The sequence below is a fragment of the Hylobates moloch genome, unplaced genomic scaffold (genome assembly GCF_009828535.3).
Source record: "Hylobates moloch isolate HMO894 unplaced genomic scaffold, HMol_V3 SCAFFOLD_2, whole genome shotgun sequence".
In the NCBI taxonomy this organism is placed as follows: domain Eukaryota; kingdom Metazoa; phylum Chordata; class Mammalia; order Primates; family Hylobatidae; genus Hylobates; species Hylobates moloch.
In genome coordinates, this window is record NW_026652277.1 from 174,780,145 (window position 1) to 174,793,984 (window position 13,840).

At 45.0% G+C, this 13,840-nt stretch overlaps 1 protein-coding gene and 1 pseudogene across 2 annotated transcripts in view; both read right to left on the bottom strand.

The window, feature by feature from the left end:
- RNASET2 (ribonuclease T2) overlaps positions 1–13,840 on the bottom strand; it is a 68,860-nt gene that overhangs the window by 5,299 nt on the left and 49,721 nt on the right. For both annotated transcript variants that reach the window (XM_058435670.1, XM_032162388.2), the window contains 4 exons: positions 13,247–13,304; positions 9,602–9,672; positions 5,401–5,514; positions 573–618 (listed from right to left, as the gene is read on the bottom strand). In XM_058435670.1, the coding sequence (XP_058291653.1) occupies positions 573–618; positions 5,401–5,514; positions 9,602–9,672; positions 13,247–13,304 (289 nt within the window). The remainder of the gene's footprint in view (positions 1–572; positions 619–5,400; positions 5,515–9,601; positions 9,673–13,246; positions 13,305–13,840) is intronic.
- On the bottom strand, positions 11,794–12,496 carry LOC116473776 (protein GVQW1-like; annotated as a pseudogene).

Consider the following 13,840-nt stretch of genomic DNA (forward strand, 5'->3'; position numbering starts at 1 on the left):
CCTGCCTCAGCCTCCCAAGTAGCTGGGACTATAGGCGCCTGCAACCACGCCCGGCTAATTTTTTGTATTTTTAGTAGAGATGGGGTTTCACTGTGTTAGCCAGGATGGTCTCGATCTCCTGACCTCGTGATCCGCCCGCCTCGGCCTCCCAAAGTGCTGGGATTACAGGCGTGAGCCACCGCGCCTGGCCTATAGTTTTTTTTTATCATAAAACAAATCACAATTTTATCATAAAAACAAACCACAAACAAATATAAGACTATGTTATAAAAGTGAATGTGATCCTTCAAACTGCAGATTCCACCTGCTCTGCCGGACCCTGGAGCACATGCTTCTCACAAAAGGAGCCATGAAATCTGTGCTTCCAAATCACAGGTCTAAGAAGCCTTCAGTTCATACTCAACATGCACAGGAAAATAAAATGCAAACAAAATCTGTTTAAATGATAACATTTAAGTAGGAAGGGGGTTTGCATTGGGGCACTTTACAGCCCATTGACTCAGAGGCTGAAATGGCCCTGCTGGAGGTCCCCGGGAGATACATACGAGAAAAGAAGCAAAAGCAAGACTTACTTGGTAGTAATTGATGGATGGTTTTATCCCCAATTTTAGGAGCACACTAAAATTTAAATTTAAAAAAGTTAGCTGTATAATGAAGGTCCATTTTCCTTTCTTGTTCTTTTCAGATACCATATTTCATGGTAAAAATTAAGACACTCTTAAAGGAAAAGTGCTTTTTTTCTATGACTTTATGCAACAAATGTGTCAACACGGACAGCAAATACATGGCTCCCAGTCCCCGCCTTCCCCACCCCTTAGCACACACACTAACTGCTCCAGGCAGGCACCCTTTCCAGTTCCTGACTCCTTCTGAGCATGGGAGCACTGGGGCCACCACCAAGTGGAGCTGGCACACAGAGCACCACCCGTTTGCCACACCTGCTTTAAAAGATAGCAACTGAAGTCGGATTCCAGGCTTATCCTCGTAAACTGCATTTGGTCAAATCTTTAAACACAGTCATGCACCACATTACGACATTCAGTTAGTGAAGGCCTGCGTGTACGAGGGCGGTCCCATGTGACCACATTTCTACTGTGCTTTTTCTATGTTGAGATATGTTTAGATATACAAATCCTTACCATTGTGTTACATACAGGTGCCTACAGTACTCAGTACAGTCACACGCTGTACAGGTTTGTAGCCTCAAAGCAACAGGCTATACCACAAAGCACAGGTGTGGCGTGGGCTGTATCAGCTAAGTAAGTGCGCTCCAAGATGTTCACATAATGACAATTTTATACCCCATCACCAAGCAATACATAACTGTATGTTAAGTCCCTACAGCTTTCAATCACCTGCTAAAGCACTACTACACAGAATCCTACCAAACTACCATATACAGAATTCACTTATTAAATTATAAAGGTACATTTTAAAAATTCTGAATCATTCCAGAAGAATATCCTAGTTCCCCATCAAGCCTTGGTAGAAAATTCTAGATCACGATCACAGAGTGGACACAAAGATTTAGACATCCTCTGTGGGCAATAACTTATTGTCAGACTGTCTTGGTCACAGAGTTCCTGGAACAAGGACTGAGACGCCGGGCCAGGGTCCTTTCAGCCCCAGACATGGCCCGAACCCACAGGACCTTGCCTACCCTAGCTGTTGGTGTTGTATGAATAACAGGTTTCAGACTTTGTAGTAAAAAAAAAAAAAAAAAAAAAAAAGTAAACTAGCTTATTAATTTTTTAATGTTTATCCTAAGTTTCAATGATCCTATTTTTGATATATTGAGTTTAATAAGATATTTTTGAAATTAATTTAACCTGTTTGTTTCTTTTTGCTGCTTTTAATGATGCTACTAGAAAATTTAAAACGACATCTGTGGCTTGTGTTACATGTCTATTGGGTAGCATGCTCCTGACTTGGGTGATCAAGGGAATAAGGCAAAGAGAGAAAGATATGGGGAAACGCAGCACCTAGCCCAGCATCGTGCTTTCTGCTGAGTTGAGATGAGCTTGGCACTCATCCCAGGTCTTTATCTGTGGGTACTCTAGCACATGCCATCAGCTCATCTGTGTCTATGAGAACCCTGAGAACTTTGCTTCAAGATGATTTGTGGTTTTTCAGGTTTGCTGCCTTCATATTATGAAGTGAAGAAAAAAACATGTTAGTTTTTTATTCTATTTTATTTTTTTGACAGAGTCTTGCTCTGTGGCCCATGCTGGACTGCAGTGGTACGATCTTGGCTCACTGCAACCTCCGCCTCCTGGTTTCAAGAGATTCTCCTGCCTCAGCCTCCTGAGTAGCTAGGATTACGTGCACCACCATGCCCAGCTAATTTTTGTATTTTTAGTAGAGACGGGGTTTTACCATGTTGGCCAGGCTGGTCGTGAACTCCTGACCTCGTGATCCACCCGCCTTGGCCTCCCAAAGTGTTGGGATTACAGGTGTGAACCACTGTGCCCGGCCTGTTCCAGTTTATGATAAGCCAACCTATGAGAAAAAGATAATTTGTGATACCAGTTTACAAGGAAAAATGAGGGGTCTTAAATTTTGACTTCTTAATTGTATTTTTAGATTAAAATGAAGGCACTAAGAATTATAGATTTCCCTTGGAGAAACTGAGAATATAATTTTCCTATAATTGTTCTTTATAGGTTTTAGCAAACATACTCTCAGTAGGTGCTTTGCCTTCGCAGGCCCTCAGTGAACATTACTGAATGAATGAATGAATAGAGGACGCACCATTCCCATCTACAGCAATGGCAGGGCAGCACTGGGCTCTGCTGAATCCCCACAGGGACTCCAGGACTTAGAGTTTTGCATGTGTCGTGTGTGTGTGTGTGTGTGTGTGTGTGTGTGTGTGTGTGTATTTGTGTGTGTCTTACTCTGTCTAGTGTTGCTATACAGGAATACCTGAGGCTGGGTAATTTATTTAAAACAAGAGGTTTATTTGGCTCAGGGGTCTGCAGGCTGTCCGAGAAGCATGGAACCAGATTCTGCTTCTGGAAAGGGCCTCAGGAAGCTTCCACTCATGGCAGAAGGCAAAGGGGAGCTGGTGTGTACAAGATCACATGGCCAGAGAGGAAGCCAGGGGGTGGGGTGGTGCCAGGCTCCTGTTAACAACCAGCTCTCTGGAGAACTGACTGGGAACTCACTCACCCCTGCAAGAGGGCATTAACCTATTCATGAGGGATCCTTCCCCACAACTCAAACACCTCCCACCTCCACACTGGTGATCAAATTTCAACATGAGATTTGGTAGGGACAAACCAACCACATCCAAACCACAGCAGGAAAGCTACTGAGTTTCAACAAGTGTAAGTAGGAGCCACTTAATAAACTATTTGTTGGATACAGAGATGAATTATTTAGATAACTGATTTTAAAATTTTTGGCAGTATCCATTTATCCTTTCTCTGTTTGATTAAATGGACTGGTTTATGGAGTCCGCCTGGAAAACCCCAGCACTCCGCAGCAGGGTCAGGACTGTGAGACCTATATTTTGAAACAGACAGCATCTTTCTTGTCATCTCCAAAGTGGGTCCTACCCTGCCAGTCTTTCGGCAGTGTCAGACTTTCTTTTTAATTGCAAGTCTCCTGTGCTCCAGGAGCTACCTAAGACACTCTCTTGGTTAATCCTCATAATGACTTTTTTTTTTTTTTTGAGACAGTTTTGCTCTTTTTGCACAGGCTGGAGTGCAATGGCACGATCTCAGCTCACTGCAACCTCCACCTCCTGGGTTCAAGCCATTCTCCTGCTTCAGCCTCCCGAGTAGCTGGGATTACAGGCAAGCACCACCACACCTGGCTAATTTTTGTATTCTTAGTAGAGATGGGATTTCACCATGTTGGCCAAGCTGGTCTTGAACTCCTGACCTCCGGTGATCCACCCACCTCAGCCTCCCAAAGTGCTGGGATTACATGCATGAGCCACCACACACGCGGCCCATAATGATTTTTGAACAGCTAATTAGCTTCATTTTTTGGGTGAGAAAATGTTTCCTAAAATATTGTTCTTACTGCAAGAAAGCAATGCTTCCTCTATTAAAAACCTAAGATTAAATTACATAGATCAAATTATATATACAAACTATATACAAATCAAAGTGTATAGGTCTGTGTACATTTCTTAGTGTATGTACTTGGTAGTGCAGATTTTAAGAGCTAGAAGAGACTTCAGGGTTGAGGGCAACCTATCCATTTATTTTACAGCATGGACAAAAGATCTAGAGGTTAGATACACAAATTGTACAACTAGTTAGTGTCAGAACCAGGATGAAAAGGCACACCTAACGCCATGAGCTCTGGGAGGTGATTTTAAAAAAAGTTTATTCACAGGGCATTCTTTGATGTAATCTTGATCCCCGCTAACCGTGCCAAGCCCCTCTTCTATCAGCGCCTGAGCTCTAGCCCACCCAAGTCGCAGCTGTTAGACCGTGTTTCATCAGATGACACAGGAGACCATCTGTGTGAGATGATTTTGTGCCTTGAGGAGGCAAAGCACATGCCTGGTAAGCAATGGAGGTTTATTCATCTTTTAAGCAGATTTGATTCAGAAACCTTAAATACAGCTGATTAGCAAAGGCTCCTGGTATTATTCTGATTTGAAGGAGAATTGCTCTAAAACAAGCTGCGTAAATTTCAAAAGCAGCACCCAGAGGCTGTGCAATTGCCTGTCATGTTTTTCACAATGACTTCACTGGTTTATTATGACCTCTTATGATGAAGGTCAGTGGCAGCAGCTAAGACACCGACACCCTGAAACGTCCTGAAGGAGAGGTAAGGGCACACCCTGGCTCTCTAGCGACCAGATTCGGACAGTGAGTGCGCTGGGCGTGGCGCTCGGGAGGCACTTTGTTTTACAAGTCAACTGGCTCAAGTGGTGACAACATATTCCCCTTCTCAAGAACAGAGGTGAGGGCAGGCAGGGATGATTTAGGCAGGTTTGGGTCATTTCTGGGGCTTAAAGAACCCTGGCCCACATCTCTTTCCTGCCTGCTTGTTCCAGGAACTCTACGGCAAAGACCTATAGACTTCCTGAGGTTCCGTCTTTCTAAGGAAACGGCCTGTTAACGCACTATCCTTTATCAGGAATCATGGCTGAGAACGGCACATGCTGGTTGGAGTCCTCGTTTTCCCTACGGCCGACTCTGATGATGAGATGGGGCCCAGATGGGCATCCCAATACTCTGCACCCACTCTGTGTGATCGTGATGTAGAATGATCCGGAAAGGCTTTGTAGGCCCAGAACATTCCTCAGGAATGATCCCACTAGCCGAAGCTGCTGGAGGGCAGGGTGGTCTACACCCACTCCCCTGGATCCAGCCGTCAGGCTTGGGCGACAGCAGAGCTCCCCACTGGGAAGTGCAGCCGGGGGAAGGGCGTACCCACCTGTTGAGGTCCAGCTCCCTGTAGAGTTCCAGGCTTCTGCCGAAGTACTTCTTCTGGGAGTTGAGCGCATCTACCTGGGCGGCACAAGTCCCATGCTTTTCCCACTCATGCTTCCTGTGAGGGTTAGAACAAATCTCCACTTAAAAGTAGTGAAACAGGCTGGGTGCAGTGGCTCATGCCTGTAATCCCAACACTTTGGGAGGCTGAAGGGGGTGGATCACCTGAGATCAGGAGTTTGAGACCAGCCTGACCAACATGGTGAAACTGCCTCTACTAAAAATACAAAAAAATTAGCCGAGTGTGGTGGCAGGTGCCTGAAATCCCAGCTACTCAGGAGGCTGAGGAGGAGAATCGCTTGAACCCGGGAGGCAGAGGTTGCAGTGAGCCGAGATCACACCATTGCACTATAGCCTGGGCAAGAGACAAACTCTGTCTCAAAAAAAAGTAATGAAACTGATTCCCAATTAAAATGCTCAAGCATGTTTTCTCTTAGCACAGACTATTCCCATGCGGTAGACATGTCATTTCTTTTACAAAGTAGGAAGGATAAAATTCCTTATTTGCAACATAGGCAATTATTGCAATCCCCCACGATTAAATAATCAGTTTCAGTTCACGTCTACAATTACAGCTTGCTCAATTAACAACAAATCAAAGCTGAGAAAAAAGACCATGCTGCTGCCCCAACCCCCACTGATTCACAAAGCAACGTGTGGTCTCCTGCAGTGAGTGGGTGCTTCGCAGCCAGGGAATTTCGCAGAGTGGCACAAACTGTCATTTCTAAGCAACCAGCCATGGAAAGGCAGGACAGCTAATTACCAGGAAACACCTCGGCCCATTTTCCATTTCAACTTCTACAAATTATAGTTTAAGCATCCATTCTACATAGACGACAATAAGAACAACTGAATAGCATATAACCAAAGGGCTGCACATGAACAGCAATTTGTATTCCAGAAAAATGTGGTCACTGATAATGATTCCTGATATTTTACTGCAGATTAAAGGTTTATAAAAATCTTTCACGTTCTTCATTTTGTTCTCAAAACTCTGCAAGGCGAAAATATCACTGCTAGTTTAGAGACAGGGAACGGAAGCCCAGAAGGGCCAGGGGACTTGCTGAAGGTCACTCAGAGCCTGCCCTTGAAGGCCACGCTCAAGTCCAAGGTCAGTGCCCTTCCCACTGCACTGGGCTGCCATCCAATCAACTGCTGACGAGATTGACAGCCACCTTCAGAATGACTGGCGTGTCACTCAGATGTTTATCATTGTTAGCATGAAAAGACAAAATGGGAATCAGATTTCCTCAGCTTTATCAGTGATGAATTCATGACGTTTTAACAAATAACATTCATGCAACCACTTATAAAGCACTTATATGCAGTCTTAAAAATACAATCTAAATTATATGCAATTTTAAAAATACAATCTAAATGTGCATTAATTCATTGGCAAAATTCATCCAAAATACTAGTTTTAAATAATTCCTATCGATTTTTAAATCTCAGAAAACAATGAAAAGTTGAAAACAGGAACAATAAAAGTGGATGAGTAACTGTCTTCATCTAGAAGACTTTCCAGAGCGAATTACCTGATAACTTCCTATATCCTATGAGATAGAAAAAGGAGATTATTTTAAACTAATTGAAATGTAACCTGAATTCCAGGTGACTTAGTTTCTATAAAACAGGGGTAATTCTGCAGGTGAGATGAGGTGTGCCGAGCCCTTCCACATGAATGAAAACAGTTCCTGGTTCACAATAAACAGTAAATGTCAGTCATCATTATTCCTGGAGCAAGCTTAACTCAACAGATGTTGGAAACAGACTGATATTCAAGGAGCTCACGACATTCACTCACACTTCACTTGGATGGACTGGACCTTTTTTTTTTAAGCATCAAAACGGTCAGTCACCAATGCGAAGTGACTCAGCGTGTTGCCCTCTGTGCTGAGAGACGCCCTGACTCACCCACCAAGCGCAGATGCAGCCAGGAGCGGATGTCCCGGGCTCACCCACCCACTGTTACCCCGCCCGCTCGGCCACAACAGGCAGCCAATCCTCGGGGCTGGATATGCCCAAAGACACATTCCACAGCAGTGCTGTGACACCTTCCCCTGCCCAAGGAGCAGAGGTGGAGAAGCCAGAGGCCAACCCCCATGGAGTTAGTCAGGTGACTTCAGTGATAGGCACAGTACTGGGTGACACGCCCAGACAGGAGCTCCTCCCTAGCTGATATTTTGTATTCAGGAGCACTCAAAAATATAAATATTAATTTGTGTGTGAGATTTATCTTTTTCATTTAGAACCAAACAGTTTTTTAAGTGTGTAATTCAACTATCAACCTGAAAATTTAAAGTAAGTCATCTTGCCTTTATTGGAGCACAAAAATAAATGCATACTTTGCCAACCCTGTTTTGATTAAATGCTCAAGACCCAGCTCACTGAAGGCCTTTGCATGTTTGCTGATTTATTTTAAGCCATTTGGCTAAAATCTGACAGACTCTATCATGGAACAGTGTAACAACTGGGAAAATTCTCTTTCACATAACTCAGTTACCATAGACTCTCATCTGAAGTACACTGTGAAGTGACATATAATTTTTTTTTCCTATCTTCTTCCATTTCAACTTATCATGGCCATTATTTTGAAATAATTTTCTAGAACACAGGCTGTGCAGAACAGGTGACTCAGACCTGAACCATTCACCACCTGAATTTTCATTAAGAGCGGTTCTCTGTACTCAAGGGTGATTCAACGCACAGATTGAGGGTCCATGAACCCTAAGGCCACTTCACTGCCACATCGATGAATCAGGAAGAAGGACATCACTTCCATTTCATTTTGTTTTCAAAAGCTTTCTTCTAAACTTAACTTTTAATTTTCCTGAAAATTATACACAAAAATATTTCTAGGTTAATCTTCCTACCTAAAATTTGATGGGTTGTAATCTGAATTATAAATTGCAATACTGAAGTGGGATACAGAAAATAATTACCTTCAGTTAATATACGGTGAATACAAGGAATTCAACTTTATGTTCTTAAAAAAGCCATGATTTTAAAAGCTATCTTGAATTCAACATGGCATTTATGTCCTAGGCTTAGCTTCTGCTGAACTTAAAGGTGCTTCACTATGACTGAGGTCTCAGCCTCACATGCTAAGTCTCACTTTCTCTCCTCCCTAAGTCATAGGCATGAGATCATCATCTTAGAAGACATCTTTTTTTTTTTTTGAGATGGAATCTTGCCCTGTCGCCCGGGCTGGAGTACAGTGGCGCAATCTCGGCTCACTGCAACCTCCACTCTCTTGAGTTCAATTGATTCTCCTGTCTCAGCCTCCCAAGTAGCTGGGATTACAAGTGTATGCCACCATGCCCAACTAATTTTTGTATTTTTAGTAAAGATGGGGTTTTGCCATGTTGGCCAGGCTGGCCTCGAACTCCTGACCTCAAGTGATTCACCTGCCTTGGCCTTCCAAAGTGCTGGGATTACAGGTGTGAACCACTGTGCCTGGTCTCTTTTTTCTTAATGTATTTCAAGACAGGAGCACAATTTCCTTAAGAAATATTCTCTCCTGTCTGATATGGACTAATTCTTAGATATGCAAGCATTTGACTTTGTTGAGCCTCAGAAGAGAAAATTTGTATCTTTCTTTTTTCTTTTTTTTTTTTTTTTTTGAGACAGGGTCTCACCCTGTCACCCAGGTTGGTTATCACCCCAGCTGATCACAGTTCATTGCAACCTTGATCTCCTGGGACCACAGATGCGTAATACCATATCTAGCTGACTTTTTAAATTTTTGGTAGAGATGGCATTTTGTCATGTTACCAGGCTGGTCTCAAACTCCTGGGCTCAAACAATCCACCCACCTCAGCCTCCCAAAGTACTAGGATTACACGCATGAGCCATTGTGACTGGCCGAGAAAAGTTTTAAAGCAAAGTAATAAATACCACATAGGTTAGAAAACAGGCTTATAAGGTAAATTCCACTTGCTTTCATTTTTTTTTATACATTGGAGAAAGGCACCAAAAATGCCATAACAGAATCATATCTCATAAAAGGTTGTTCAAACTGCTCAGCCCCAGAAGACAGATTCTGTTATCTTCCTTCCCACACAGTTTCCACTTCAAGCGATTCATCACACTCCCCACACCCGCTCAGACAGCAATCAAGACAGCAATCAGAGGCTGTGACTTACCAGAAGCGGCTGCGATTGGGAAACGAGTGAATTACATCAGGCCAGTATGCTTTCATTTCTGGCAAAAGATCCTATGCATTAAAAAATAAAATAAAATAAGTCTATGCAGGATCTTAATAATAAACTCAAAACCTAGAAGGTAAATTTGATAAACTGACACCAAAGAATTGAGCTCTGCTAATTAACAATACTTTAGTGAATAAAATAATCCTATACTTATTTTGTATGAAGTGTTTGTTGAGATATATCTACAAGTGCAATTTGAGTAATCATAAAACTGCACAGGAAAATACAAGCTCTTATAGGTGAAGGGATAAGGTGTATATCCAAACAATGGAATATTTTCAGCAACAAAAACCAATGAGCTGTCAAGCCATGAAAAGACACTGGAGGAACTACACACATATATTGCTAAGTGAAAGAAGCCAATCTGCAGAGGCTACATACTGTATGATTCCAATGATGTGACAATTTGGAAAAGGTAGTCTTAAGAGACAGGAATGAGATTCGCAGTTGCTGGGGGTTCAAGGGGAGGAAGAAGGGGAGGTATGGCTCAGGGGGTTTAGGGCCAGGGGCTGCTCCAGACCACACTGGGTGGGACTTGCTCTCCTGCATTTGTCCAAAGCCACACAACTGCACAACACAGGAGTAAACCCTAATGTTAATGCTAAACTTTATTTAATAATAAAGTATCAGTATCAGTTCATTAATTGTAACAAATGTAACACACTATAGAAGATGTTAATGATTGGGAGATTTGAGGGGGAAGGGAGTGAACTGTCTGTAATCTCCATCCAATTTTTCTGTAAACTTAAAAGTGTTCTAAAAACAACATCGGCGGGTGCAGTGGCTCACGCCTGTAATCCCAGCACTTTCGGAGGCCGATGCAGGCAGATCACGAGGTCAGGAGATCGAGACCATCCTGGCCAACCTGGTGAAATCCTGTCTCTACTAAAAATACAAAAATTAGCTGGGTGCAGTGGCACATGCCTGTAATCCCAGCTACTCGGGAGGCTGAGGCAGGAGAATCGCTTGAACCAGGGAGTCGGAGGTTGCAGTGAGCCGAGTTTGCGCCACTGCACTCCAGCCTGGCAACAGAGTGAGACTCCGTCTTAAAAAAAAAAAAAAAGAAAAAAAAAAAGAAAAAAGAAAAAACCATCAATTAAAACAAATAAAGGACAAGCTCTCCTTTTCCCAGAGAAGAGCTTGAGTGAGCTGGGCAGCCTGGGCACCGGTCACGCTAAATCCAACAGAACTGGAGTTTACTTTTCAATTTCTACACACCCTCTACACCAAAAAAACCCAAAAAGGTCAGTAAAAAAGTGCTTAACAAACTTCAGATAACTTCACTTTCCTTCCCTTTCTCCTGTTTTCCAGCACCCTATATGAGGGTCCTTTTCTCAGCCCATTTGTAACTCAGCCCCCAACCCACAGCCCCTGCCCACATGGGCGCAGCTGTCCCCCTCCTCTTCCCCTCCAGCCCCCCACCCCACCTCTCCTGCCCCACCATGCTGGCTTCAGCCCCATCAGCCCTCCGAGATGACCCAGGCCACGATATGATTGAGTGCGCAAACTGGGCTACTTCCGTTTGGGACAATGCAAAGTTGTTCCTACTGCTACACAACAAGGAAGCCAGGACTACTCTAAGGAGCAGCGGCTCCCGCCACCACAGACCCACCACGCTCCCATGCCCCCCACCCAAAAAGCATTTCAGCCTTCCTGTCCTGGATGCCCTGGGGATATGCAGTTCCATGGTGCCTCTTCTCAAATCTCTCCTCCCCTGGGTTTCCGCCTTTCCCAGCTGCAGGCACACACGCCCCTTTTCACCTGGCTGTTAACACGGGGCTCCACCAGCACTGTTCCCTCTGCCCACCAGGTCCACACCTGTCAGTGCTGTCCCCTTAGCCCACCCATCATCCATCAGCCCTGCCCCTTCACCCACCCACATCCACACCTGTCAGCCCTGCCCCCTCACCCACCCACATCCACACCTGTCAGCCCTGCCCCCTCCCCCACCCCCACCCACACCTGTCAGCCCTGCCCCCTCACCCACCCACACCCACACCTGTCAGCCCTGCCCCCTCACCCACCCATGTCCACATCTGTCAGCCCTGCCCCCCACCCACCCACACCCACACCTGTCAGCCCTGACCCCTCACCCATCCATGTCCACAGATCCATGTCCATCCCCATACCTGTCATTTTGATTCACCATCCTCATGCTAACTATGCCTAAAGCCACCTTTCCTCTGACCCTGAAAATCCTCTATGTCACCACCTGGAGGTCTCAAGGGCACTTCAAACTCAATGTGTCCTGAAGTGGCCTCTTCATCACACCTCCCCAGAGCCCATTCCCTGCAGTGAGTCCCGGAGGAGAGGAGGAGAGTCTGTGTGAGGAGCTAGAGACAGCACCAGGCTCTGGGGTGTCCCTTCTAAGTCTCACGGCAGTCCCCAGCCTCTTGGCTCATCCCACTGAAGGTCTTCACGGGGAGGAAAAAAAAAAAAAATCCATATGGATTAGAACTTGTAGGCTGGGCGCGGTGGCTCACGCCTGTAATCCCAGCACTTGGGGAGGCCGAGGCAGGTGGATCACCTGAGGTTGGGAGTTCGAGACCAGTCTGACCAACACGGGGAAACCCCGTGTCTACTAAAAATACAAAATTAGCTGGGCATGGTGGCACATGCCTGTAATCCCAGCTACTCAGGAGGCTGAGGCAGGAGAATCGCTTGAACCCGGGAGGTGGAGGTTGTAGTTAGCCGAGATTGCGCCATTGCACTCCAGCCTGGGCAACAAGAGCAAAACTCTGTCTCAAAAAAAAAAAAAAAAAAGGGAAACGAAAAGAAAAAAAGAACTTGTGATGGATTTGCAACTAATGACCTTGGGGAATGTACCATTCCTAGGAAGGACCCACAACTTCTGCAAACCTTCAATTCTACCACACATTTTAAAGAAGGCCCCAGTTACCACCCCCTCCCTGGGGTCCAGGACCAGTTACCCTGATATATACTGGTTACACACAGGAACTGTTGGCACCCCTACGGAAAGATGAGGGCGTGTGTGCGAGTGAAGACTCCGTGTGACATATAAGGTACGGGTATCTCAAAGGAACGCCTCTGCTAGTATCTCTAATAAATTCCCGCCCTGTGAGTCTTCTTTAATCAAGCTCTTGTACTGGAAAGGCCCAGCACGTCCACCAGATAGGACAGCCCCAGGCCTGTGCTCTCTGAGCCTCAGCTGTCTGGAGATGCCTGGCAATATGGCACACCGACCAGATGCCCACGTCGGTCATCTGACCCAGGAGTCCTGGGGCCTGGGATGAGGCGGGGGTGGCAGGCGAGTGTCAGGATCTGCACAGGGTTGGCATGGGGGAGTGTCAGGGCTTGCTCTGGTCGGAGCCCCTCGCTCAGGCCCCTCATGCAGTGGCTTGGGCACAGGGCAGGGGAGGGGAGGAGAGGGAAAAGGTCAATTGGTGTAATTTGTGGGGTTGAGATAACAAGACTTACTAAAACAGCAGCAAGGGCTCAATCCTGGTGAATACATTCATGACCCCTTAATCTTAAAGATGACTTTGAAGGTACACTTGTGAAGAAAAGAGTTAATTTAGGTCAACACTCTGCAGTAGAAATATAATTAAAAGTCGATACCTTAATCTCTTCTAAATTGAAAGGCCATGATCTATTACATCCTTCACTTTTATCGGGCCTGGAAATTCAAATTTAAAAGAGAAAATAAGAAATATTAATCTTGTTTGTGGTGGCTTCTACATGACCTTAGAAAACACTTTCATTAAAGTCTGCAAAGAATAAAAAGAGGAATTCTAATTGGGAATTCCTTATCCCATGCAGGATGCTTAAGAAAGAAGATGCAGGTAAGAGCAGTCAGAGTTCAAATTTCTTTAGAAGACAAAAGAAATTGTGTTAAGGCATCCAGGAGTAACGCAGACAGGCCGCTGCTTAGTAAAGGAAGCGCAGTGGATGGCCTAGTAGCACCTAGGAGCCAGGGCTCTGGGGTCAGCCCTGACTCAGCTGACAGCAACCTTTGCGGCTCCCTAGCATTGGGACCTAAGTAAGCTGACCCCCGGCCAATCTCTGCAACACAGATGCAGCATGAGAACAGCGAGAGTCTGTTCCTTTCAATGGTGAGGAGGACTCCAGGAGATGACAGATATAACATGTCAGAAATTGCCTGGCATGTGACAGAAGATCAGCTAGTAGGATTTTCATTTCATTTTTAGTAGC